The 26,205-nt window shown below is 43.5% G+C and overlaps 1 protein-coding gene across 1 annotated transcript in view; it reads left to right on the top strand.

Annotated features, from left to right (window-relative positions):
* The window catches only part of WNT10B (Wnt family member 10B), a 58,736-nt gene that overhangs the window by 17,176 nt on the left and 15,355 nt on the right, over nt 1–26,205 (top strand). The window contains exon 2 of the mRNA XM_044287815.1: nt 9,934–10,094. Within this exon, the coding sequence (XP_044143750.1) occupies nt 10,012–10,094 (83 nt within the window). The 5' untranslated portion in view covers nt 9,934–10,011. The remainder of the gene's footprint in view (nt 1–9,933; nt 10,095–26,205) is intronic.

The following is a 26,205-nucleotide window of genomic DNA, read 5'->3' as shown; positions in this document are numbered from 1 at the left end:
TGAGCTGCTGTTAACCTGCGATTTCTGAGGCTGGTGACTTGGATGAACTTATCCTTCGCAGCAGAGGTGACTCTTGGTCTTCCCTTCCTGGGGCGGTCCGCATGTGAGACAGTTTCTTTGTAGCGCTTGATGGTTTTTGTGACTGCACTTGGGGACACTTTCAAAGTTTTCCCATTTTTTCGGACTGACTGACCTTCATTTCCTAAAGTAATGATGGCCACTCGTTTTTCTTTACTTAGCTGCTTTTTTCTTGCCATAATACAAATTCTAACAGTCTATTCAGTAGGACTATCAGCTGTGTATACACCTGACTTCTCCACAACGCAACTGATGGTCCCAACCCCATTTATAAGGCAATAAATCCCACTTATTAAACCTGACAGGGCACACCTGTGAAGTGAAAACCATTCCAGGTGACTACCTCTTGAAGCTCATCAAGAGAATGCCAAGAGTGTGCAAAGCAGTAATCAAAGCAAAAGGTGGCTACTTTGAAGAACCTAGAATATGACATAGTTTCAGTTGTTTTACACTTTTTTGTTATGTATATAATTTCACGTGTTAATTCATAGTTTTGATGCCTTCAGTGTGAATCTACAATTTTCATAGTCATGAAAATAAAGAAAACTCTTTGAATGAGAAGGTGTGTCCAAACTTTTGGTCTGTACTGTATAATAATACAAGAACAATAATGTCTAACATAACGTATGACCACAAGGGTGGCCCTCACTGGCAGATGGTATAATACCAGGAGGATGACTCCAGCAAACCGCAGCTTCTGGCATCCAGCAGGAGCTAAATAGCCCCAAGTAGCCACACCCACACAGAGACACACCCAGTGTTCACACACTAGGAAGGGAATTAACCCTTCCAACACCAGGCAAAGGATCGAAGCTACTTAAAGGGGAAAGCACAAACAAACACACACTCCACCTGTTACCGTGGGCAACAGCATGTGTGGCAACATGTCCTGTGATCAGCCAGGAGGCCGAGACACTTCCACCACATCTACACAACACCACACGTTGCCACGGGCAACCACAAGTGAAGGAAAGTGTCACTAAACACACCATAGGCCGTGACTTGCTCTGGTGGCTGAACTCCTGGCATCTCCTAAATCCTAATCAAACTGAGAAGAGATATAATGAGTGCTTCTAAAGATAAGGGCTAAAGATCGAGCCATCATCGCAGATCTGTCACTCACTGGGATTCACTGACAAGGGGGAGATACACTGAAATCGAAAGCTGTAGAGGAAAAATTGTTAAAAGCTGTCACTATTCAACAATTGAAAAAAATATTTTTTACCCAAAATGAGTAAAATGCAATAATAAAAAAGAAATGCCATGAACTAAAGATGAGCGAATCAATTCTACTGATTCAGATTCTTACAAACTCAAATGTTTGTGATTCGCTTCAGGCTACTTTCACACTCGCGTTTTGGCTTTCCGTTTGAGATCCGTTCAGGGCTCTCACAAGCGGTCAAAAACAGATCAGTTTTGCCCCAAAGCATTCTGAATGGAAAAGGATCCGCTCAGAATGCATCAGTTTGTCTCCGATCAGTCTCTATTCTGCTCTGGAGGCGGACACCAAAACGCTGCCTTCAGCTTATTGGTGTCCGTCAGACGAAAACTGAGCCCCACCGATCCGTTCTGACACAATCTGGCACAATAGAAAACTGATCCGTTCTGACACACAATGTAAGTCAATGGGGACGGATCCGTTTTCTCTGACACAATCTGGCACAATAGAAAACTGATCCGTCCTCCATTGACTTTCAGTGGTGTTCAAGACTGATCCGTCTTGGCTATGTTAAAGATAATACAAACGGATCCGTTCTGAACAGATGCAGACGGTTGTATTATCGGTGCGGATCCATCGGTGCTGATCCATGACGGATCCGCACCAAACGCGAGTGTGAAAGCAGCCTCAGGCAGAGACAGTCCCAAACATAAAGTGTGCATAAGAAGTACTGCAGTCCAGCCAACATTGCCCTGCCTTTCAAATGGTAATTTTAGTATCTTACATCTGCTGGCACCAGACAGTCCTAGTGCTATTTTCTTTTTGGAACATTAATGTATTTAATTACCTTTCTCAGACATTTAAAGAAGTGTAAATTAGCTTTCCTTCAAAAAAACCAGAAGTGGATCCAGCAGGAGAGAGAAGTATATGTCCTTCCTTTACATTTCTGATTCCTTTTGAATCCACTTCCGTTCCGTTGCCCCGCAAAAAAAATATAGCATGTCCTATTCTTGTCCGTTGTGCGGACAAGAATAGGCATTTCTACAATGGGCCGCCTGTTCTGTTACGCAAATTGCGGAAGGCACACGGGCGGCTTCCATTTCTGAGCCCTAATAGTGGGACACCCAGTACTCTTGTCCTTTTAAAAGAAGGATTGCATGTGTCATTTCCAGTGTAGTATTACCTCTCTCTCTCTCAATCTGTTCAGAAACAAATATGAATCTAAGGAGAGCAGACACTGTTATATATAAATTTTTAGAGCAATTGGAGCATATTGGATATGGGTAGAACCGATTCAGTCCCAAATAAAATTCACTGACTCAGACATGAAACAAATTTCAACAAATTGACTCATCTCTCCCCCCAACAATGTCCTTAGCCTTTAAAGCTTTTTTTTTACTTACTCGGAGGACCTTCTACTTTTTTCCATGGGCGAGCAGCATTTAACAAGAGACAACCAAGCACCTGCTTCTCCCTGGATACACTGCAATTCGCTCTTGTTAACCCCTTTCTCTCCTTTGGTATGTAATTCCCACACAAATTCCTTCTCCATCGTCTCTAGAGAGATATACAGTTGCTATATATTTCTATGAAATTTGAAGTAGGGACGAATGAATGAGAGGTGTCTGGACCACTTTACCTGTTTGACTGTGAGAGGAAGGCAATGGAACATGGAAGCTACTGAGCATGAAAGTCCACCTATGAATGCAGGTGAGGGTGCGCCATAAGAAGACACCGAAGGGGCGCTACCAGGGAGGAAAATAAATATGAAAAACTGAACAGTATTGCATTGCATATATATTGCAATAATACTTTATTTGAAATAAGCTATATTGCATAGTAGTAATACTTTTGAGAGATAACCCCTTTAAGTCTACAGATTACTGTAAAACATAAAGAGTGACTCAATGATCAATGCATTTCTCATTTTTAATCTGTTTATATGTATAAATGCAAATGTATGCCATGATTCTCTGTAACACAGGACATGTTAAACTTGCTAAACTAGACTTTCAACCTGAAAGTTAATAATGAATGCCACACAAATAAATCTTTTTGCTCTTGCAAGAACTGCTCTAAAGTGAACTTAGTATATGAACCTATGGATATGTACGATGCCGTATGAAGAGACCATTCACACCAAATACAAAACCCATTCATAAAAAATACATGCAAATTTTAGAGAATGTTGCAAATTTTTAAATCTCTAGCATGCTTTATTCTGTAGATTTGTTTCAGATCTGCTCTATTCTGAGAGGTGAAGTCAGTGGCAATTCCACGTTAAATTCTGTGTGGCTATATAACCGATATTCTGTTGGTTCCACTATGGACAACCCAACTCTGGTGGCCATGCCAAAAGGACCCATTGGGGCAGATTTACTAATACTGTGTAGTAAGACAGTGTAAAATTAGACAGTCTTAAAGGGGTTGTCCGGGTTCAAAGATGACCCCGGACATATACCCTTCTTTACCCAGGCAGCCCCTCTTAATGGAGAATCGGAGCATTTCACACCCTGATGCTGTCCCTTGCCCTGCATCATGCAGGACAAGGGCTATTTTGTTTTTACATTGCTAGGCGGAGGCTTCCACCTGGCAGTGTTCCTGGTTACATCACCGGCACTAATAGGCGTGCTTTAGCTGTTTTACATGCTAGGGCAGCGCTAAAGCCCGCCCATTAGTGCCAGTGATGTCACCGGGCTCAATGGTAGGCAGAAGCCTCCACCTAGCATACCCATGGTGAGATCTGATTCATCACTGAATCTTCTGGGGGGAAAAACTTGCCCTGCACAATTCTGCACAGGGCAAGAGAGAACTCAACTCAGAGGGACTGCCTGGGTGAAGAAAGGGTTATGTCCGGGTTCAGCTCTGAACCTGGACAACCCCTTTAAACTGCAGGTGGGCTTAGTTTTATTCCTAAAATGTTCCAAAAATTGTATGCAATTTTTGGCACATCCGCATTTAGCCCCTTTCTTGGGTAACCATGCCCCCGTCATACTAAGTCACACCCCAGTCGGACAAGGTGTAAAAAAGTTAGAAAAGTGGCTTCAATGATAAATGCAGTGCAAAGCATGTACGCCAGTTTTTTGGGCAGATTGCACCAAAAAACTGGTGCATTTTTCATAGTATAGCTGACCTGCATAAGACACCAGTATTAAAATGTCACATGCCAGGTGGAGGCCCTGCCACAGATTCTTCAGCGGGTCCCTGATCATCAAGCTAAATTCACGCGTCACAAATTTCCTGTGGATTTGTGGTGAGGAAATTGCATAGCAATACAGCACGATACAATTCAGGGGAGTTTTGCTCACATTGTGTATGTGCTGTAGATTTTTTAGAGCAAATTCCTTCTTGAAGATTCCAATTTGTTCGTGTTCATTAGTCTGCAGATTGACTGAATTTGCTACAGATTTTTCCCACTGAACTCAATGGAGTTAAAAAAAAATGCATCTAAATCGGCAAGACAGAGTGATCGTGTAGGTTAAGGTGCAGATTTTCCAGCGGATCTGGGAGAAACAGGAAAGTGCATCACTTTGTGACAAGAAATGTTGTGGCTTCTGCCTCACCCAGCAAGGCAAGCGAGTCTCTACCACCATGCAAACTTTATGCCGCACACTAGTGTCTTCATGGACCGCAATATGGCACCCTGACATGATTAGCATGACCATGTCTAAATCTGCACCTTGGCAACAAAATCTGTGTAACATTTAATTGCGGATTTACATGCAAATTTGATGCAGAATTCATCTTCATGAAAATCCACAACATGTGAACTTAGCCTTCTATTATGCCTTTGCTTCAGCATAGCCATAGAAGTTGTTATCCAGATCTCCACAGACTGAATTACATACCAGTGCATATATATTTTAGTCACAGTGTTTAAAAGGCTGGTTTACCTCTATTAGCACTGTAATGGCTAGTCAGTGTAAGGGCTCATGCACACTAACTGATTTTTTTGTCCGTGTGCGTTCCGTTTTTTTGCAGCCCATATGTGGAACCATTCATTTCAATGGGACTGCAAAAAAAGAAAAAAGAAATGACTCCATGAGGATTCCATATCCATATGTCCGTAAGTCTGTTCTTACACACGACCGTATGCCCTCCGAGACATACAGTCCGTGAGCGGGCCACATGTCCCAGAGAGGCATTGATCATGCGCACGGGAGCGCAAAGCATCATGGATTACAATGATGCTGTGCACGTCGGGCCGCCCGCGGGGCTATTGTCCTGCACTCATAAGAGCATATGAGTGGGGGACAATAATCCCATGGGCAGCCCGACGTACACAGCATCATTGTAATCCATGATGCTGTGTGCTCCCGTGCGCACGATCAATGCTGCTCCGGGACATATGGCCCGCTCACGGACTGTATGTCTCGGAGGGCATATGGTCGTGTGTAAGGGCCCTAAGCCTAATAATATGCAACATTTTCTGTTCTGTAAAGGTCACTTTTCCTCTTATTATCATAGGCAAGATTACAGTAAAGGGCAAAACCTATATATAGATAACGCAGGATCCACCATTTATCACAGGTCATATCACAGCTTATCTACTCCCTCCCTGCATAATGACATCTGTACAGGTCACAAGGCATGTTTAGAAAACTTTCCCATATGAACATCTTCTGTCTGTTGTGCCTATGGTCAGGGGTGCCCCTTGCCTTTCTGCTGCCTGAGGCGAAAACTGAAACGGCGTCCCCCAATGCCAATTTCTTAACTTAACCCCTTTGCCACAATGAAAGCGTTCATTGCCCATGGCCCTTCTGCTGCCCCCCTCTTGCCCCTACCATTGGTGGTGCACCCCTGCCTATAGTCCTTGTAGCTGCTATAAAGCATATATCTCAGTACCATTCCTTTAAGATGGCTGCACACATAATCTTACATAATCAATAGAATTTAAAAAATATAATTTTTTTTTACATTAGAAACCAAATATGTTTTTCACAATCAGATTTTATTTAGTAAAAAAAAATCTAGGGGATACAGTACATTCCCTTTAATTGTCCCTATCTGAATATATTGGAATGTTTTGTGAAAAAATACTGTCTGCGGCCAGTATTAGTGACACTATAAGCAAAATGTAAGCTGAGAATCGGAGCATACATGTTGTTGCTGCATTAGAATTCATCCGCTTGCTTAGTCATGTTTAGAAATGTGGAGGGCTAGCAGATATACAGCTCCAGGTATTGAAAGTGTCCTGCCAGCAATTCTAAAAGGTTAAACAGGCATTCATCAGGGGACTTGGAAAATATATTTAAATCTCTTAAATCCTCTAAAAACTTCCTTGTGTGCTATTTTCTATCATTCAGTATGCAAGCTTTAAAAACATACCTTGTCTAAATCATAAGTGCTAATCCGTTCAAGCTGAGCCAACTTTTTACCCTTGGAAGTCAGAGCGTTATTCTGCTTTCTGTTTTTATTTCCTGCTCCATTATTTTTATAGATTTTTAAAAAAGTGAATTATATATCAAATATGAATTCTAAATCAACACGAACCTGAAAGTCTTTTTTTATAAATAAACACGGATACCGACCAAGAGCCTGCCGCCTTTTTTTTCTCCAGCAGAAATTCTCCAGACATGTTCTAGTTTTTGGGGGGGGCGCAGAACGGACTTACGAATGTGGACAGCACATGGGTGTGATGGGATAACCCCTTTAACTATACATTTATACATTTTTTAGATCTGTCATAAATAGAGATAAGTAAATTGATTCTAAACCAATCGGATTCAACAAAAATTTGGTAAAAATTTGAGTTACATCCTAATCTGAATTTTTGGTGACTGGATTCAGGCGAACTTTGGAGAGGGAGACAGGGGTAGAAGGGGGTAGGAATACCAAAAATTAATAATGTGAATAAAAAAGTGAGAGACAAGAGTGCTAGAAGACCTCAGCGTTGTATACACAAAGTATCAGACCAGTTGGAGCACTTTAAATTTTTGGCAGAATTGGTTGACCGATTCTGCAAAATCAAACCTGAATCGAATTTTGAGCGATTCACTTATGTCTAATCAAGAAGTCTGTAATTTTGTGATATAGAAGCTCTAACTTCAGTTTGGTGGATTATATGCAAAAAGTGAACTCTTAAATATCCAGTGGAAGGTGATGCTTATTTTTTTTTCTGCACTGCACAGATCACTTAATTCTCAATATCTCTTAAATGTGGCATAAGAGGTCAGTTTTTTTTTGGTATGTAGAATGTTAGAGGTTTATATCTCCTGGTCTGTGTTGATATTTTGATCAGGGGTTAGTGAGTCATGGTGGACCATACCAATGTAAAAAGATGTTTATTTCCCATGACAGAACCCTTTAAATCATACATATCGTTACAAAATAAGCCGGGGATGCAGACCCATTTACTTCAATGTGGCCGCAAAAGATGTGGACAGCACACAGAGTTGCTCCGTTCTGTGGCCCCGCAAAAAAAATAGAACATGTCCAATTTTGTGAGTTTTGCAGACAAAAATAAGCATTTCTATCATGGGCTGAACGTTCTGCAAATTGTGTTATGTACACACCCGGCATCCATGTTTTGTGGATCCACAATTTGCAGACTGCAAAACACGGCGTGGTCATGTGCATAAGCCTTGAGTAGTTTGCATATTTTGGAGAAATCTCTAATGTCACTCCATTTCTTTCTCATGCTGTTCCACTAAAACACTCAGTAAGAACTGCAGCTGCATCGCCCTCCTCCCCACCTTCTGTTAACTGGTTTACACTGGATGTTTTTTTAGTTGTTAACTGAAGGAGGAGATCTCTGAATATTTTTGGGAGCCTGCAGATAGGTATAGGGAAGCTACAGACTACTATAAGGTAAAGAAAATGTCTACCTACCCTAACAAGATGCAATTAGAATTATAAGATGTATTACGTTTAATGTATTCATTTATGTGTACTAATAATTTAACAAACATACATCTGATTTATAAAAAAATAGAATGATAGGGACACTTTTAAGTTTTCATGTTTGTAGTCCGAAAATAAAAAAAATATTCCCTTTCAAATAGTGTGAATTTTTGCCATAACTTTTTATCAGTAATAATTTGGTGCCATTTCCAAGTATTCATCTTGGAGAATGTTTTTGCTACATTATAATATATATATATATATATATATATACATAAAGAGATTCAGGCAGCACTCCCTTTAGTGCATATAATAATGCAGGTGCACGCGGTGGTCCCTCGATATGGGACAAAATTAGTAGAGAAGGAAAGTCCGCAGCACTCCTTTAAGTAAAAAAGTGAAATTTATTCACACATGTCAGACAACGTTTCGGTCCTCTCACAGGACCATTTTCAAGTCAAGTGAACAAAAAAGTGCATAGTGCAAAAATAAATACAGCTCTACAGCATGACACAATCCATTATCAGCCAATAGAGTACTAGTGCACTCCCATTCATGGGTGGACTACAATTCATATAATTAACTCCATATATTGCCGTGCATATCAACTTCAGTAGCAGTACATCGGTGATACATTCAATAGTAATTCATCATAATATGTGTACATAAAGTGTATATAATAAAGTGAACCGTGCAGTTTTAAAAAATTGTTGACTGTATTACCTTGCCTTAAGCCTGCTGGAGAACCGAGATAATTTGTGGAGAAGGCGTCTCTACCTGTATCTGAACACGCCACTCATCCGCGTCCTCTACTCATTACTGCGCATGTATTCAGCCCCGTTCCGTTCACGCAGCTTCTAATACTCCTACGTCGCCTCTATGGTGGAAACCAACGTGATGACATACGGTCGATCACGTCCAGGCGCCGCACACAGACTCGTCTGCGTCAGCGTATAGACAGATCGTTCGCGCCCCATCACGAGTCCATATCCACCATCTTTTTTTAGGTAATGTTTTTGGGCAAAAATATCATGCCTCCATAGCTCACATATTTATCTCGTCTCCATCTAAACACGGCCCGGCACTGGCAAAAAAGTCAGCATACATATATATCTTCAGGCAAATCATTGTAGCTTCCATTTAATTCACTGCATATAGAGAGCAGACAACATCAGGGTATAGGCCATGTAAGCTGGGTATCTAGCTAACCATTCCTCCTGTCACCCTAAATTCTACATTTAACCCTTTGGGTTTTAGGGTATCAAGCCGAAAAATCCACCTAAGTTCAGTTTTTTTTAATTTAGTTTATTCACACGTTGTCTGACATGTGTGAATAAATTTCACTTTTTTACTTAAAGGAGTGCTGCGGACTTTCCTTCTCTATATATATATATATATATATATATATATATAAACCCTAATGGAGTAAAAGTCCCTTCAATTTAATTATCAGCACAACCTTTCAGGATAAATTCCATGTGTCATCCTTCTAACATGTGAGAGGTTAAGGGAAGCAGTGTAGAAAACTGAATAGAGGTATGGGCTATTGGATGACAGAAAAGGAAACAGACACTTAAAATCAGCCAAGTTAAATGTTTTGAAATTAATATTTGGAGAGCAGCAGGATTTATCAAGCCGTAAATATTGTCCCAGGAGTGTGAGCTGGTAAGCGGATCACACCCTTAGATCTAGTTGGGGGGTCACCTCTTCGTTCAGGTAGGCCTTTAGATCCTTTTCTAGGCTTCCGAAATATTTCAACTGTGCCATTAATAGCTCTATAGATTTCTATAATTGTGTCCCTTTTCTGTACTGGTAACAAATTATTACCGAACTAACATGTCTGTCATTAATAGGCTCAGTAAGATTGGAGAAGAGGGAGCCTCTGGGCCAGGAGATGAAGAAAGAGCCTCACTGTCTGACACAGCTGTCCAATGAAAGGTCAGAGGATGGCCTGGGACATTCACACAGGGACCTTGCCCTGGATTCTTACCATCTCCATATGGCTCTGCAGCCGGTAATTTATTTCATTTTATTTTATTTTATAATGTCTAAGCTCTTTACAGTTTCTTCTAAAAGAATGAATGTAAACGTTTTAATATGTTACATGCAAGTCACTTTTTGAGATCTTTCATTAACCTTTTAAGACGCATTTGTGAATTTATATACATTATGTGTGCTTTACATTTTACAGACAATGTAGATTATACCCTTTAAAAAGCAGAGTGTTTTTATATTTCTCCATTAACTGATATTCCTCTTATGTTTCTTTGCTTATCTGTGCATACTTCTTCTGAGCAAGAAGTACATCCATATCCAAATATGTACATTTAAAGGATTGTCCCATCTGGAAATGTATGGCATATGGATAGGATATTCCATTAATGTCTGATGGTGTGGGTCCTGCCTCTGGGACCTGCTGCTATATAAAAATTGGCACCCTGCTGTGAATGAAGAGGGCCCTTCATTCACTGCTATGGGACTCCTCAAAATTTCCGAGCCAGTGTAATTGGCAAAAATTTGGAAGTTCCATAGCAGAGAGGAAATCGTGCACTAGGGCACCCCTCCTTTCATCGTAATGGATCTTCAAAAAATAGTCAAGGCAGTTTGGCTATTTTTGGAAGTCCCATAGCAGAGAATGGCAAAAGCTGCACATGCATGGTGTGCTCCCCATTCACTTTGGGGCCTTCACAGGAGCAGAGGTAGCCATAATGTCCTATGCCATATACTGTATGTCTAGATGGGAATACCCCTTTAAACATTTTTGACTGAAAAATACATGAAGGGGAGGAGGAAAAAAAATCTAAATGGGCTGAAATTTTGGTGCCAAGTCCATACCAACGAGACTTTCACAGAAGTCTACAGTAATAACATGGCATTCATCTCCTCTAAGAATGGCAGACTGACCCAAACACTTGTTCCTTGTCCTTCTCTGTGCAGGTGTAAACTAGAAATGGTGGAGAAGATGGGTTTAACCTTAACTGGACTTGCCCTGAAGGCCTCATAGTAACTACAGAGGCTGCCGTATGCATGCCCTTGCTCTCTGGTACTCATACCAGAGGGAAATTAAATTTATGTTACAGCAGCTCATAGGAACAAAACCATTTTTCTAAATTGTTTCTAAGTGGCTTTTGATCATAAAATATACTTTCTTTAAAGCTCTACAAAATATATGTGTGAAATTGTTACTGGATTACATACTGTTTTCTGTATGTCAGCTATTAGGCGTGAGTAAGGATGAGGTTGTAAGGACGTCCTGGTTGAACTACTTAGCTTTGGTATACAAGATATTATTTTATATGCAACTGAATAAGATAAACAGTATCACAATGTTGTATCTACAGTCATTTACAACTTGACCATGGCATCTGCAATGACAGCACTAATACCTAAATCCTATACAGTCATGGTTGCGCGTCTTCTTAAAATGTCATCTTATTGCCCCCTAAGGCAATGTAGCATTTAAGCACCTGAACTTCAGGAGCACTGTCATGGTGGGATTTATGAAAGTCTTGCCCTTTGACCTCTGTTGGTTTATGAGGATTTACCTTCCTTCACTTAGACCTAAGACTACATTGAACAAAAGTGAAAATGGGGACATATGTCATCAAGAGGGTGTTTCACTCTTTCATAACCCACAATATAATTAAATAATTGTAGTGAATGATCAGGGTAATAATAAGAATTGCTGATGCTAGATGACTTGCATTTGCTTATCCTACTGTATGTCACCTACTTTTGTTTCAGTAGTAGCCTCTTCTAAACTACCAATGCTGTATGGTACATGGACATTGTTTAGCCTTTGCTAAATAATGTCCTACCCTCCAGAGAGGCAATTGCTTAGTAAAGGACTTTACACAGTTTACATATGAATTTAAAGGGTAAGATAATGGTGATTTGTTTTTAAGGATAAGGCCACATACATGTTCATTGTTCTTGATGCAGTTTTGGAAGCCACAAACAGGAGTGAATAAAAAAGAAAAGAGAAGTCGTATCTGTGCTTTATACTTTTTCTCCTTTCATGATCCACAAAACTGTATCAAGAAACCTGAATGTGGGTTGTGCCCTTAGAAACATAATGTGGATGGAGAACATGGGTGGACTGTCGCCTTCCTTGATTAGTACAATGTATTTTAGGGGAACCTAGTTGTAAACAGACAAAACAGTCCTATTTCATTGCAAATTAAAGTGTACTGGCAGAGTGTTGTGGAAGGTGTGTTTCAGCAGGGTGTTCCACATTTTGTTGGCAGGAGATCAGCATTTTGAAGATAATCAATGTAGAAGGATATTTAACTTTGTCACTGTGCCTCTGGTTTCAATAGGTAATAAACATTTGTTTACGTCATTGCTAAAAATATGCAATCAGGAATTTGCTCCCAAAATTGAGAACTTAAAGGCTACTATGTATTTTTAGGTTCTAAACCATAAAGTACAATTGATTTACTAAGCAAAATGTGTCAGAATTCTGGGACAAATTGAGCCAAAAAGTGGAGTATGTCAAAGTTAAAAAAAAAAAATTGTGCCTTCCTAGACAGTTTTGCAAAGTGTGTATCAAAAGGGGCATGGCTCAAAGGATTCATTTATATATTATATATTATTTATATAGGAATATTTATATATTCAAAATTTATCATCTGCATGAGCCTAGGAGAAAATACTGGCTTTAAACTCCTGGGGGGCATTTATTTTTAATTTTTTTTTGCATTCTACTTATTTTGGGCTCAAAATCAGTTTTTCGGATTGGTCTTTAACAAAAATCTGCAATAGTTTGTCTTCTACAGGTTTCCATTTCACTGCATCTGCAGACTATTCCTATTCTTTCCCAGTAAAACCCGTAAGAGAGCAGCAGACATCTTGATCTGTAGCCCTTATCTTTGCTTTCCTAACACCTCATAAACATTCATTTAAACGGGTTGTCCGGGTTCAGAGCTAAACCCGGACATACCTCCATTTTCACCCCGGCAGCCCCCCTGAGGCTAGCATCGGAGCAGTTCATGCTCCTTTGCTCTTCTTTGCCCTGCATTAAATCGCGCAGGGCAAAGGCATTTTTTGGAGATCCAGTGATGTACCGGGATCTCCATGGGGCTGCCAGGAAGCCCGATGACGTCACTGGCACTGATGGGCGGGCTTTAGCGCTGCCCTAGACAGTAAAATGGCTAAAGCCTGCCCATCACAGCTGGTGATGTCACCAAACACACTGCCGAGCAGAAGCTTCCACCTGGCAGTGTGTGATTGTAAACAAAAGAGCCCTTGCCCTGGAGGTCATGGTGGCTGCCGAGGTGAAATTATGGGTATGTCCGGGTTCAGCTCTGAACCCGGACAACCCCTTTAAGCAAAATTCTTTCTAAACTGATAACAAATCTAGTTTAAATGGGTGTTTATAAGCTGCCAGGGAACTGGACATAAGGGCTACAGATTGAGTCATCAGAATAACTCTGATGGGTTTAGAATATAGAAACATAGAAGACTGACGGCAGAAAAAGACTACCTGGTCCATCTATTCTGCCCTTCTATTATTTCTTTTTTATCTTAGGATAGCCCAGGCATGTTTACATTCACTTACTGTAGATTTCCCAACCACATCTGCTGGAAGCTTCAACCACTCTTTCAGTAAAATGATATTTCCTGACATTGCTCCTGATCTTACCCCCAGCTAATTTCAGATTGTGTCCCTTGTTCTTGTGTTTAGCTTCTCATTGAGAACACTTCCCTACCGAACCTTATTTAAACCTTTAACATATTTAAAGGTTTGATCATGTCCCCCCTTTCCTTTATTTTCTCAAGGTTAAATAGATTAAGGGTAGGGATGAGCGAACTCGAACTGTATAGTTCGGGTTCGTACCGAATTTTGGGGTGTCCGTGACACGGACCCGAACCCGGACATTTTCGTAAAAGTCCGGGTTCGGTGTTCGTCGCTTTCTTGGCGCTTTTGTGACGCTTTCTTGGCGCTTTTTGAAAGGCTGCAAAGCAGCCAATCAACAAGCGTCATACTACTTGCCCCAAGAGGCCATCACAGCCATGCCTACTATTGGCATGGCTGTGATTGGCCAGAGCACCATGTGACCCAGCCTCTATTTAAGCTGGAGTCACATAGCGCCGCCCGTCACTCTGCTCTGATTAGCGTAGGGAGAGGTTGCGGCTGCGACAGTAGGGCGAGATTAGGCAGATTAACTCCTCCAAAGGACTTGATTAACTGATCGATCTGCAGCTGTGGATCATTGAGCTGCTGATCCTCAATTGCTCACTGTTTTTAGGCTGCACAGACCGTTTGTCAGTCTCATTTTTCTGGGGTGATCGGCGGCCATTTTGTGTCTTGTGGTGCGCCAGCACAAGCTGCGACCAAGTGCATTTAACCCTCAATGGTGTGGTTGTTTTTTGGCTAAAGCCTACATCAGGGTGAAGCTGTCACACCAAGTGCATTTAACCAGCAATAGTCTGTTCATTTTTTGGCCATATACAAAATCAGGGGCAAGCTGCGCCTGTCACCAAGTGCATTTAACCCTCAATGGTGTGGTTGTTTTTTGGCTAAAGCCTACATCAGGGTGAAGCTGTCACACCAAGTGCATTTAACCAGCAATAGTCTGTTCATTTTTTGGCCATATACAAAATCAGGGGCAAGCTGCGCCTGTCACCAAGTGCATTTAACCCTCAATGGTGTGGTTGTTTTTTGGCTAAAGCCTACATCAGGGTGAAGCTGTCACACCAAGTGCATTTAACCAGCAATAGTCTGTTCATTTTTTGGCCATATACAAAATCAGGGGCAAGCTGCGCCTGTCACCAAGTGCATTTAACCCTCAATGGTGTGGTTGTTTTTTGGCTAAAGCCTACATCAGGGTGAAGCTGTCACACCAAGTGCATTTAACCAGCAATAGTCTGTTTATTTTTTGGCCATATCCCAGTCTAATTCTGTCACTAAATCCATACCGGTCACCCAGCGCCTAAATACTAGGCCTCAAATTTATATCCAGCTAAATCTGTCCCTAGTGCTGTAGCTGGGCGAGTTATTTAGTGTCCGTTCAAGCACATTTCTTGTTCTGGGTTGAAATACAATTCCCAATTTAGCAATTTCATAATTTAGTGGTTCCTGCTATATCAGAGCTATTTGAAATCTATCCCAAAAAGGGTATATAATATTGAAGGTGCACATTGGGTCATTCAGAATAACTTCACACACACCCGCTACTGTGTATTTCCAAGTCTAATTCTGTCACTAAACCCATACCTGTCACCCAGCGCCTAAATACTAGGCCTCAAATTTAAATCCCTCTAAATCTCTCGTTACCCCGCTGTACTGTTGTTGCTGGGCAAGATATTTAGTGTCCGTCAAAGCACATTTTTTGTTCTGGGTTGAAGTACAATTCCCAATTTAGCAATTTCATAATTTAGTGGTTTCTGCTATATCAGAGCTATTTGAAATCTATCCCTAAAAGGGTATATAATATTGAAGGTGCACATAGGGTCATTCAGAATAACTTCACACACACGCTTCTGTGCATTTCCAAGTCTAATTCTGTCACTAAATCCATACCGGTGACCCAGCGCCTAAATACTAGGCCTCAAATTTAAATCCCTCTAAATCTCTCGTTACCCACCGCTGTACTGTTGTTGCTGGGCAAGATATTTAGTGTCCGTCAAAGCACATTTTTTGTTCTGGGTTGAAGTACAATTCCCAATTTAGCAATTTCATAATTTAGTGGTTTCTGCTATATCAGAGCTATTTGAAATCTATCCCTAAAAGGGTATATAATATTGAAGGTGCACATAGGGTCATTCAGAATAACTTCACACACACCCGCTACTGTGTATTTCCAAGTCTAATTCTGTCACTAAACCCATACCTGTCACCCAGCGCCTAAATACTAGGCCTCAAATTTAAATCCCTCTAAATCTCTCGTTACCACCGCTGTACTGTTGTTGCTGGGCAAGATATTTAGTGTCCGTCAAAGCACATTTTTTGTTCTGGGTTGAAGTACAATTCCCAATTTAGCAATTTCATAATTTAGTGGTTTCTGCTATATCAGAGCTATTTGAAATCTATCCCTAAAAGGGTATATAATATTGAAGGTGCACATAGGGTCATTCAGAATAACTTCACACACACGCTTCTGTGCATTTCCAAGTCTAATTCTGTCACTAAATCCATACCGGTGACCCAGCGCCTAAATACTAGGCCTCAAATTTAAATCCCTCTAAATCTCTCGTTACCCACCGCTGTACTGTTGTTGCTGGGCAAGATATTTAGTGTCCGTCAAAGCACATTTTTTGTTCTGGGTTGAAGTACAATTCCCAATTTAGCAATTTCATAATTTAGTGGTTTCTGCTATATCAGAGCTATTTGAAATCTATCCCTAAAAGGGTATATAATATTGAAGGTGCACATAGGGTCATTCAGAATAACTTCACACACACGCTTCTGTGCATTTCCAAGTCTAATTCTGTCACTAAATCCATACCGGTGACCCAGCGCCTAAATACTAGGCCTCAAATTTAAATCCCTCTAAATCTCTCGTTACCCACCGCTGTACTGTTGTTGCTGGGCAAGATATTTAGTGTCCGTCAAAGCACATTTTTTGTTCTGGGTTGAAGTACAATTCCCAATTTAGCAATTTCATAATTTAGTGGTTTCTGCTATATCAGAGCTATTTGAAATCTATCCCTAAAAGGGTATATAATATTGAAGGTGCACATAGGGTCATTCAGAATAACTTCACACACACGCTTCTGTGCATTTCCAAGTCTAATTCTGTCACTAAATCCATACCGGTGACCCAGCGCCTAAATACTAGGCCTCAAATTTAAATCCCTCTAAATCTCTCGTTACCCACCGCTGTACTGTTGTTGCTGGGCAAGATATTTAGTGTCCGTCAAAGCACATTTTTTGTTCTGGGTTGAAGTACAATTCCCAATTTAGCAATTTCATAATTTAGTGGTTTCTGCTATATCAGAGCTATTTGAAATCTATCCCTAAAAGGGTATATAATATTGAAGGTGCACATAGGGTCATTCAGAATAACTTCACACACACGCTTCTGTGCATTTCCAAGTCTAATTCTGTCACTAAATCCATACCGGTGACCCAGCGCCTAAATACTAGGCCTCAAATTTAAATCCCTCTAAATCTCTCGTTACCCACCGCTGTACTGTTGTTGCTGGGCAAGATATTTAGTGTCCGTCAAAGCACATTTTTTGTTCTGGGTTGAAGTACAATTCCCAATTTAGCAATTTCATAATTTAGTGGTTCCTGCTATATCAGAGCTATTTGAAATCTATCCCAAAAAGGGTATATAATATTGAAGGTGCACATTGGGTCATTCAGAATAACTTCACACACACCCGCTACTGTGTATTTCCAAGTCTAATTCTGTCACTAAACCCATACCTGTCACCCAGCGCCTAAATACTAGGCCTCAAATTTAAATCCCTCTAAATCTCTCGTTACCGCTGTCCTGTTGTAGCTGGGAAAGTTATTTAGTGCCCGTCAAAGCACATTTTTTGTTCTGGGTTGAAGTACAATTCCCAATTTAGCAATTTCATAATTTAGTGGTTCCTGCTATATCAGAGCTATTTGAAATCTATCCCAAAAAGGGTATATAATATTCAAGGTGCACATTGGGTCATTCAGAATAACTTCACACACACGCTTCTGTGCATTTCCAAGTCTAATTCTGTCACTAAATCCATACCGGTCACCCAGCGCCTAAATACTAGGCCTCAAATTTATATCCCGCTGAATTTGAATACAATACATTGGGCCAAATAATATATTTGTTGTTGTGGTGAACCATAACAATGAGAAAAACATCTAGTAAGGGACGCGGACGTGGACATGGTCGTGGTGGTGTTAGTGGACCCTCTGGTGCTGGGAGAGGACGTGGCCGTTCTGCCACATCCACACGTCCTAGTGTACCAACTACCTCAGGTCCCAGTAGCCGCCAGAATTTACAGCGATATATGGTGGGGCCCAATGCCGTTCTAAGGATGGTAAGGCCTGAGCAGGTACAGGCATTAGTCAATTGGGTGGCCGACAGTGGATCCAGCACGTTCACATTATCTCCCACCCAGTCTTCTGCAGAAAGCGCACAGATGGCGCCTGAAAACCAACCCCATCAGTCTGTCACATCACCCCCATGCATACCAGGGAAACTGTCTCAGCCTCAAGTTATGCAGCAGTCTCTTATGCTGTTTGAAGACTCCGCTGGCAGGGTTTCCCAAGGGCATCCACCTAGCCCTTCCCCAGCGGTGAAAGACATAGAATGCACTGACGCACAACCACTTATGTTTCCTGATGATGAGGACATGGGAATACCACCTCAGCATGTCTCTGATGATGACGAAACACAGGTGCCAACTGCTGCGTCTTTCTGCAGTGTGCAGACTGAACAGGAGGTCAGGGATCAAGACTGGGTGGAAGACGATGCAGGGGACGATGAGGTCCTAGACCCCACATGGAATGAAGGTCGTGCCACTGACTTTCACAGTTCGGAGGAAGAGGCAGTGGTGAGACCGAGCCAACAGCGTAGCAAAAGAGGGAGCAGTGGGCAAAAGCAGAACACCCGCCGCCAAGAGACTCCGCCTGCTACTGACCGCCGCCATCTGGGACCGAGCACCCCAAAGGCAGCTTCAAGGAGTTCCCTGGCATGGCACTTCTTCAAACAATGTGCTGACGACAAGACCCGAGTGGTTTGCACGCTGTGCCATCAGAGCCTGAAGCGAGGCATTAACGTTCTGAACCTGAGCACAACCTGCATGACCAGGCACCTGCATGCAAAGCATGAACTGCAGTGGAGTAAACACCTTAAAACCAAGGAAGTCACTCAGGCTCCCCCTGCTACCTCTTCTGCTGCTGCCGCCTCGGCCTATTCTGCTGCTGCCGCCTCGGCCTCTTCCTCCGCCTCTGGAGGAACGTTGGCACCTGCCGCCCAGCAAACAGGGGATGTACCACCAACACCACCACCACCACCTCCGTCACCAAGCGTCTCAACCATGTCACACGCCAGCGTTCAGCTCTCCATCTCACAAACATTTGATAGAAAGCGTAAATTCCCACCTAGCCACCCTCGATCCCTGGCCCTGAATGCCAGCATTTCTAAACTACTGGCCTATGAAATGCTGTCATTTAGGCTGGTGGACACAGACAGCTTCAAACAGCTCATGTCGCTTGCTGTCCCACAGTATGTTGTTCCCAGCCGGCACTACTTCTCCAAGAGAGCCGTGCCTTCCCTGCACAACCAAGTATCCGATAAAATCAAGTGTGCACTGCGCAACGCCATCTGTAGCAAGGTCCACCTAACCACAGATACGTGGACCAGTAAGCACGGCCAGGGACGCTATATCTCCCTAACTGCACACTGGGTAAATGTAGTGGCAGCTGGGCCCCAGGCGGAGAGCTGTTTGGCGCACGTCCTGCCGCCGCCAAGGATCGCAGGGCAACATTCTTTGCCTCCTGTTGCCACCTCCTCCTTCTCGGCTTCCTCCTCCTCTTCTTCCACCTGCTCATCCAGTCAGCCACACACCTTCACCACCAACTTCAGCACAGCCCGGGGTAAACGTCAGCAGGCCATTCTGAAACTCATATGTTTGGGGGACAGGCCCCACACCGCACAGGAGTTGTGGCGGGGTATTGAACAACAGACCGACGAGTGGTTGCTGCCGGTGAGCCTCAAGCCCGGCCTGGTGGTGTGTGATAATGGGCGAAATCTCGTTGCAGCTCTGGGACTAGCCAATTTGACGCACATCCCTTGCTTGGCGCATGTGCTGAATTTGGTGGTGCAGAAGTTCATTCACAACTACCCCGACATGTCAGAGCTGCTGCATAAAGTGCGGGCCGTCTGTTCGCGCTTCCGGCGTTCACATCCTGCCGCTGCTCGCCTGTCTGCGCTACAGCGTAACTTCGGCCTTCCCGCTCACCGCCTCATATGCGACGTGCCCACCAGGTGGAACTCCACCTTGCACATGCTGGACAGACTGTGCGAGCAGCAGCAGGCCATAGTGGAGTTTCAGCTGCAGCACGCACGGGTCAGTCGCACTACAGAACAGCACCACTTCACCACCAATGACTGGGCCTCCATGCGAGACCTGTGTGCCCTGTTGCGCTGTTTCGAGTACTCCACCAACATGGCCAGTGGCGATGACACCGTTATCAGCGTTACAATACCACTTCTATGTCTCCTTGAGAAAACACTTAGGGCGATGATGGAACAGGAGGTGGCCCAGGAGGAGGAGGAGGAGGATGAGGAAGAGGGGTCATTTTTAGCACTTTCAGGCCAGTCTCTTCGAAGTGACTCAGAGGGAGGTTTTTTGCAACAGCAGAGGCCAGGTACAAATGTGGCCAGCCAGGGCCCACTACTGGAGGACGAGGAGGACGAGGATGAGGAGGAGGTGGAGGAGGATGAGGATGAAGCATGGTCACAGCGGGGTGGCACCCAACGCAGCTCGGGTCCATCACTGGTGCGTGGCTGGGGGGAAAGGCAGGACGATGACGATACGCCTCCCACAGAGGACAGCTTGTCCTTACCCCTGGGCAGCCTGGCACACATGAGCGACTACATGCTGCAGTGCCTGCGCAACGACAGCAGAGTTGCCCACATTTTAACCTGTGCGGACTACTGGGTTGCCACCCTGCTGGATCCACGCTACAAAGACAATGTGCCCACCTTACTTCCTGCACTGGAGCGTGATAGGAAGATGCGCGAGTACAAGCGCACGTTGGTAGACGCGCTACTGAGAGCATTCCCAAATGTCACAGGGGAACAAGTGGAAGCCCAAGGCCAAGGCAGAGGAGGAGCAAGAGGTCGCCAAGGCAGCTGTGTCACGGCCAGCTCCTCTGAGGGCAGGGTTAGCATGGCAGAGATGTGGAAAACTTTTGTCAACACGCCACAGCTAACTGCACCACCACCTGATACGCAACGTGTTAGCAGGAGGCAACATTTCACTAACATGGTGGAACAGTACGTGTGCACACCCCTCCACGTACTGACTGATGGTTCGGCCCCATTCAACTTCTGGGTCTCTAAATTGTCCACGTGGCCAGAGCTAGCCTTTTATGCCTTGGAGGTGCTGGCCTGCCCGGCAGCCAGCGTTTTGTCTGAACGTGTATTCAGCACGGCAGGGGGCGTCATTACAGACAAACGCAGCCGCCTGTCTACAGCCAATGTGGACAAGCTGACGTTCATAAAAATGAACCAGGCATGGATCCCACAGGACCTGTCCGTCCCTTGTCCAGATTAGACATTAACTACCTCCCCATAACCATATATTATTGGACTCCAGGGCACTTCCTCATTCAATCCTATTTTTATTTTCATTTTACCATTATATTGCGATGCTACCCAAAGTTGAATGAACCTCTCCTCTGCCTGTGTGCTAGGCCTAAATATATGCCAATGGACTGTTGCAGTGGTGGCTGACATGAAGCCTGATTCTCTGCTATGACATGCAGACTAATTCTCTGCTGACATGAAGCCAGATTGTCTGTTACGGGACCTCTCTCCTCTGCCTGGGTGCTGGGCCTAAATTTATGACAATGGACTGTTGCAGTGGTGGCTGACGTGAAGCCTGATTCTCTGCTATGACATGCAGACTGATTCTCTGCTGACATGAAGCCAGATTGTCTGTTACGGGACCTTTCTCCTCTACCTGGGTTCTGGGCCTAAATTTATGAAAATTGACTCTTACAGTGGTGGGTGACGTGAAGCCTGATTCTCTGCTATGATATGAAGACTGATTCTCTGCTGACATGAAGCCAGATTGTCTGTTACGGGACCTTTCTCCTCTGCCTGGGTTCTGGGCCTAAATTTATGAAAATTGACTCTTACAGTGGTGGGTGACGTGAAGCCTGATTCTCTGCTATGATATGAAGACTGATTCTCTGCTGACATGAAGCCAGATTGTCTGTTACGGGACCTTTCTCCTCTGCCTGGGTTCTGGGCCTAAATTTATGAAAATTGACTCTTACAGTGGTGGGTGACGTGAAGCCTGATTCTCTGCTATGATATGAAGACTGATTCTCTGCTGACATGAAGCCAGATTGTCTGTTACGGGACCTTTCTCCTCTGCCTGGGTTCTGGGCCTAAATTTATGAAAATTGACTCTTACAGTGGTGGGTGACGTGAAGCCTGATTCTCTGCTATGATATGAAGACTGATTCTCTGCTGACATGAAGCCAGATTGTCTGTTACGGGACCTTTCTCCTCTGCCTGGGTTCTGGGCCTAAATTTATGAAAATTGACTCTTACAGTGGTGGGTGACGTGAAGCCTGATTCTCTGCTATGATATGAAGACTGATTCTCTGCTGACATGAAGCCAGATTCTCTGTTACGGGACCTCTCTCCTCTGCCTGGGTGCTGGGCCTAAATTTATGACAATGGACTGTTGCAGTGGTGGCTGACGTGAAGCCTGATTCTCTGCTATGACATGCAGACTGATTCTCTGCTGACATGAAGCCAGATTCTCTGTTACGGGACCTCTCTCCTCTGCCTGTGTGTGTGCTGGGCCTAAATATATGCCAATGGACTGTTGCAGTGGTGGCTGACGTGAAGCCTCATTCTCTGCTATGACATGCAGACTAATTCTCTGCTGACATGAAGACAGATTCTCTGTTACGGGACCTCTCTCCTCTGCCTGGGTGCCGGGGCCTAAATATCTGAGAATGGACTGTTCCAGTGGTGGGTGACGGGAAGCCAGATTCTCTGCTATGGAACCTCTCTCCAATTGATTTTGGTTAATTTTTATTTATTTAATTTTTATTTTAATTCATTTCCCTATCCACATTTGTTTGCAGGGGATTTACCTACATGTTGCTGCCTTTTGCAGCCCTCTAGCTCTTTCCTGGGCTGTTTTACAGCCTTTTTAGTGCCGAAAAGTTCGGGTCCCCATTGACTTCAATGGGGTTCGGGTTCGGGACGAAGTTCGGATCGGGTTCGGATCCCGAACCCGAACATTTCCGGGATGTTCGGCCGAACTTCTCGAACCCGAACATCCAGGTGTTCGCTCAACTCTAATTAAGGGTTTTCATTTCTCAAACTGGTGTAAAGTAGAACTGGCTTAGCTGCCCATAGCAACTAATCAGATTCCACCTTTCATTTTCCAAAGGAGCTGTCCAAAACAAAAGGTGGAATCTGATTGGTTTCTATGGGCAACTAAGCCAGTTCTACTTTACACCAGTTTGAGAAATGACCCTCTAAGTTCTTTAAGTCTATCCTGGTATGTTCTATGCTTAAAGGGGTTATCCAATTTCTTAACCCCCCCCCATGTGTCCGGCCACTCATCGGTAATATACTTACCCCGCTCCCAGCACCGCTCCTGGTCCCCACACCACCGCTGCTGCTTCTCCCTCTACACGGATGGAAACATCCAGTGTCGGGGGGAGCAGCGAATGGCAGGCGGGGACGGGGACAAGCCTCCCTAGCAGCACAGGGAGCGGGGTAAGTATATCACCAGTGAGGGGCCTAGCACATTGGGGGGGAGGGGGTTGAGAAATTGGATAACCCCTTTAAGACCCTCCACTATTTTTGTAGCCTGTCTATGCACCAGTTCCATTTTATCTATGTCTTTTTGTAGGTGGGGTCTCCAGAACTGGACACAGAATTCCAGATATGGTTTCACTTGCGTTTTACATAGTGGGATCACAATCTCTCTATTCCTACTGGTTATACCGCTAGATACATAGCCAAGCATCCTATTTACTTTCCCTGCTGCCTGTCCACACTGTGCACTCATTTTGAAACTGTCTGATATCAGGACACCTATATCCTTCTCTTCTGAAGTCCTAGGTAATACAGAGCTGCCAATATGATATTCACTGCAAAGTAGAAAGGTCTGCAGTGAAACCGAAGGTTGTAGAAGACAAACTATTGAAAACTTTTAATTATGACCAAGTCATTTTTAGTCCAAAATAAGTAGCATGCAGTAATACAAAATTACTGCCAAAGCTTTCAAATTTGGAACAAAATAGTAGTTAAAAGTAAGCAAGGCAAAAAGGTGGCATAATAAAGAAAAAAAAGTCTAACGTGTCAAATAAGATGCACCAGATTTAGGCGGTAATTAACCGTAATATGAGGGTAATTCTTGAAGTCATTTTTGGGGGTATCTGCTGTTGAGTCATTTTCAATCAAATTTAAGAAATGTTGCATTCCAGTGCGTAAATTTGATGTGTTATATAGAAAGTATCTAGGCTGTGGTAGGTCTGCTTTTGCCTGCCAGGTGATAATTTGCACCATATTGGATTTACCCCCAAAAAAGGCCACAACACTTGAAACAGTAGCTGACTGATACACAGCAGATCAAGCTAACATGTGTTTTTTCATTCAGAAATAACAAGTATAACAAGTGAACTACAGGTTACGCTGCAAAAAAGCGCCCCCTCCTCCTGTTGATTGACAGGGTCAGCCGTGATCTCCTCCTCCGGCTGGCCCTGTCTGCATTTCAAAAATCGCGCGCCTGTCTTGATTCAGCGCAGGCGCTCTGAGATAAGGAGGCTCGCCTCCTCAGCACTCTCTCAGTGCGCCTGCGCCGATGACGTCTTCTCTTTCAGTGACGTCATCGGCGCAGGCGCACTGAGGGAGTGCTGAGGAGACGAGCCTCCTTCTCTCAGAGCGCCTGCGCCGAATCAAGACATGTATAGATATATCGCAGTATAGGGATTATAAGTACCCAAAAAGAAAAAAAAGAGTTTAGTGGGGTGACAGAAGCCCTTTAAATTTTAGACAGAATTCATAAACCTGCCCTAATGTCTATGGGTGCACATTTGTCCAAGAGGCACATGCCAGCAGAAGCTCAGCAGTTGAACATGCCACCCCTGAGGCCAGTGAATAGGATGTCATCACTTCTGGTCTAGTGGGAACTGAGAACAGCAGCATCTGCGGTGGTACGGAGGGGCCTTCAACAGATGTTTTCTCTTTCTCTAGGTACCATGACACTAGAGGCTTGCATCATGAAATGTATCCAAAGGTTTAAAAAAAATACTATCTATAGCATGTTTTTCACTTTTCTAAGGTCTTTTTAGGTACACTGTATAATTCCCCTGTATCATGTTGGGTGAAGCAGCACACGTCTCTGGTGTTCTCTTTGTATCCGTTAAAACATTGCGCAAACTGATGTTTAACCTAAGATCTGTGTAGAACATGTTTTAACAGAGGGGAAGTCTCACATAGATCTGGAGATAAGACTCATGTGCTGGCACTTGTTTGACATACCTTGTATGTGTTTGCCAGCCAGCAGATACAGACAGCTGTTGATTCCAATTAACATATGCCTATAGTGGCATCATTCTTTAAAGAGGTTTACTGGGAGTTTTACACTGATGAACTATCCTCTGGATAGGTCATCAGTATCTGACTAGTTGGGGGTCTGACACCCAGGACGCCCACTCATCAGCTGTTTGAGAAGGCACCGTCACTTGCAGCAGTGCTGCGGCCTTCTCTCAGCTTTCTCTAGGCCAGTGATGTCACATTCATCGGTCACGTGGGTTAGGTGCAGGTCAGCACCACTGAAGTGAATGGGGATTAGCGCGATACCAAGCAGAGCCACTATACAATGTATGGCACAGTGCTTGGCGAGCCGATAGAAAACGTGGCACTACTGCAAGCACCAGTGACTTCTCAAGCAGCTGATCAGAAGCAGTCCCGGGTGTCATGCCCCCACCAAGAGATACTGATCCATATACAGAGGATAGGTCATCGGTATAAAATTCCTAGAAAACCCCTTTAAAGGGAACCTGTCACTATGAAAATACCATCGAGTCTATCATCATGGTACAAAGTAGCTGAGCTGAGCAGATTGATATATACTTTTATGGGAAAGGTTTCAGTAGAACTGGTAACTCATTAATTGAAATCTCTGCTCTTTAAATTCTTAAGAGTCCAGTGGGCGGTCCTACTCAGTGGTTATTTAACATCTGGGTATGTGGGCTAAACTGGACTCCTAAGCATATAGGGAGCAGGGAGCATCCTGTCCTTCAAATCTCTCTGTCTCTCTCTCATTCTCTCTCTCTCTCTATACAGCGTTCCCTCAAGTTACAATATGAATTGGTTCTGGGACGACCATTGTAAGTTGAAACCATTGTACGTAACTTGAGTTCATAACTGTATGGAAAACTAATAATGGATTCCAAAGCCCCAAAATGTCATCCC

Source organism: Bufo gargarizans, chromosome 3 (genome assembly GCF_014858855.1).
Source record: "Bufo gargarizans isolate SCDJY-AF-19 chromosome 3, ASM1485885v1, whole genome shotgun sequence".
NCBI classification, from domain to species: Eukaryota; Metazoa; Chordata; class Amphibia; order Anura; family Bufonidae; genus Bufo; species Bufo gargarizans.
Note: the sequence above shows the minus strand (reverse complement) of the source record. Positions and strands in the feature narration are given on the sequence as shown.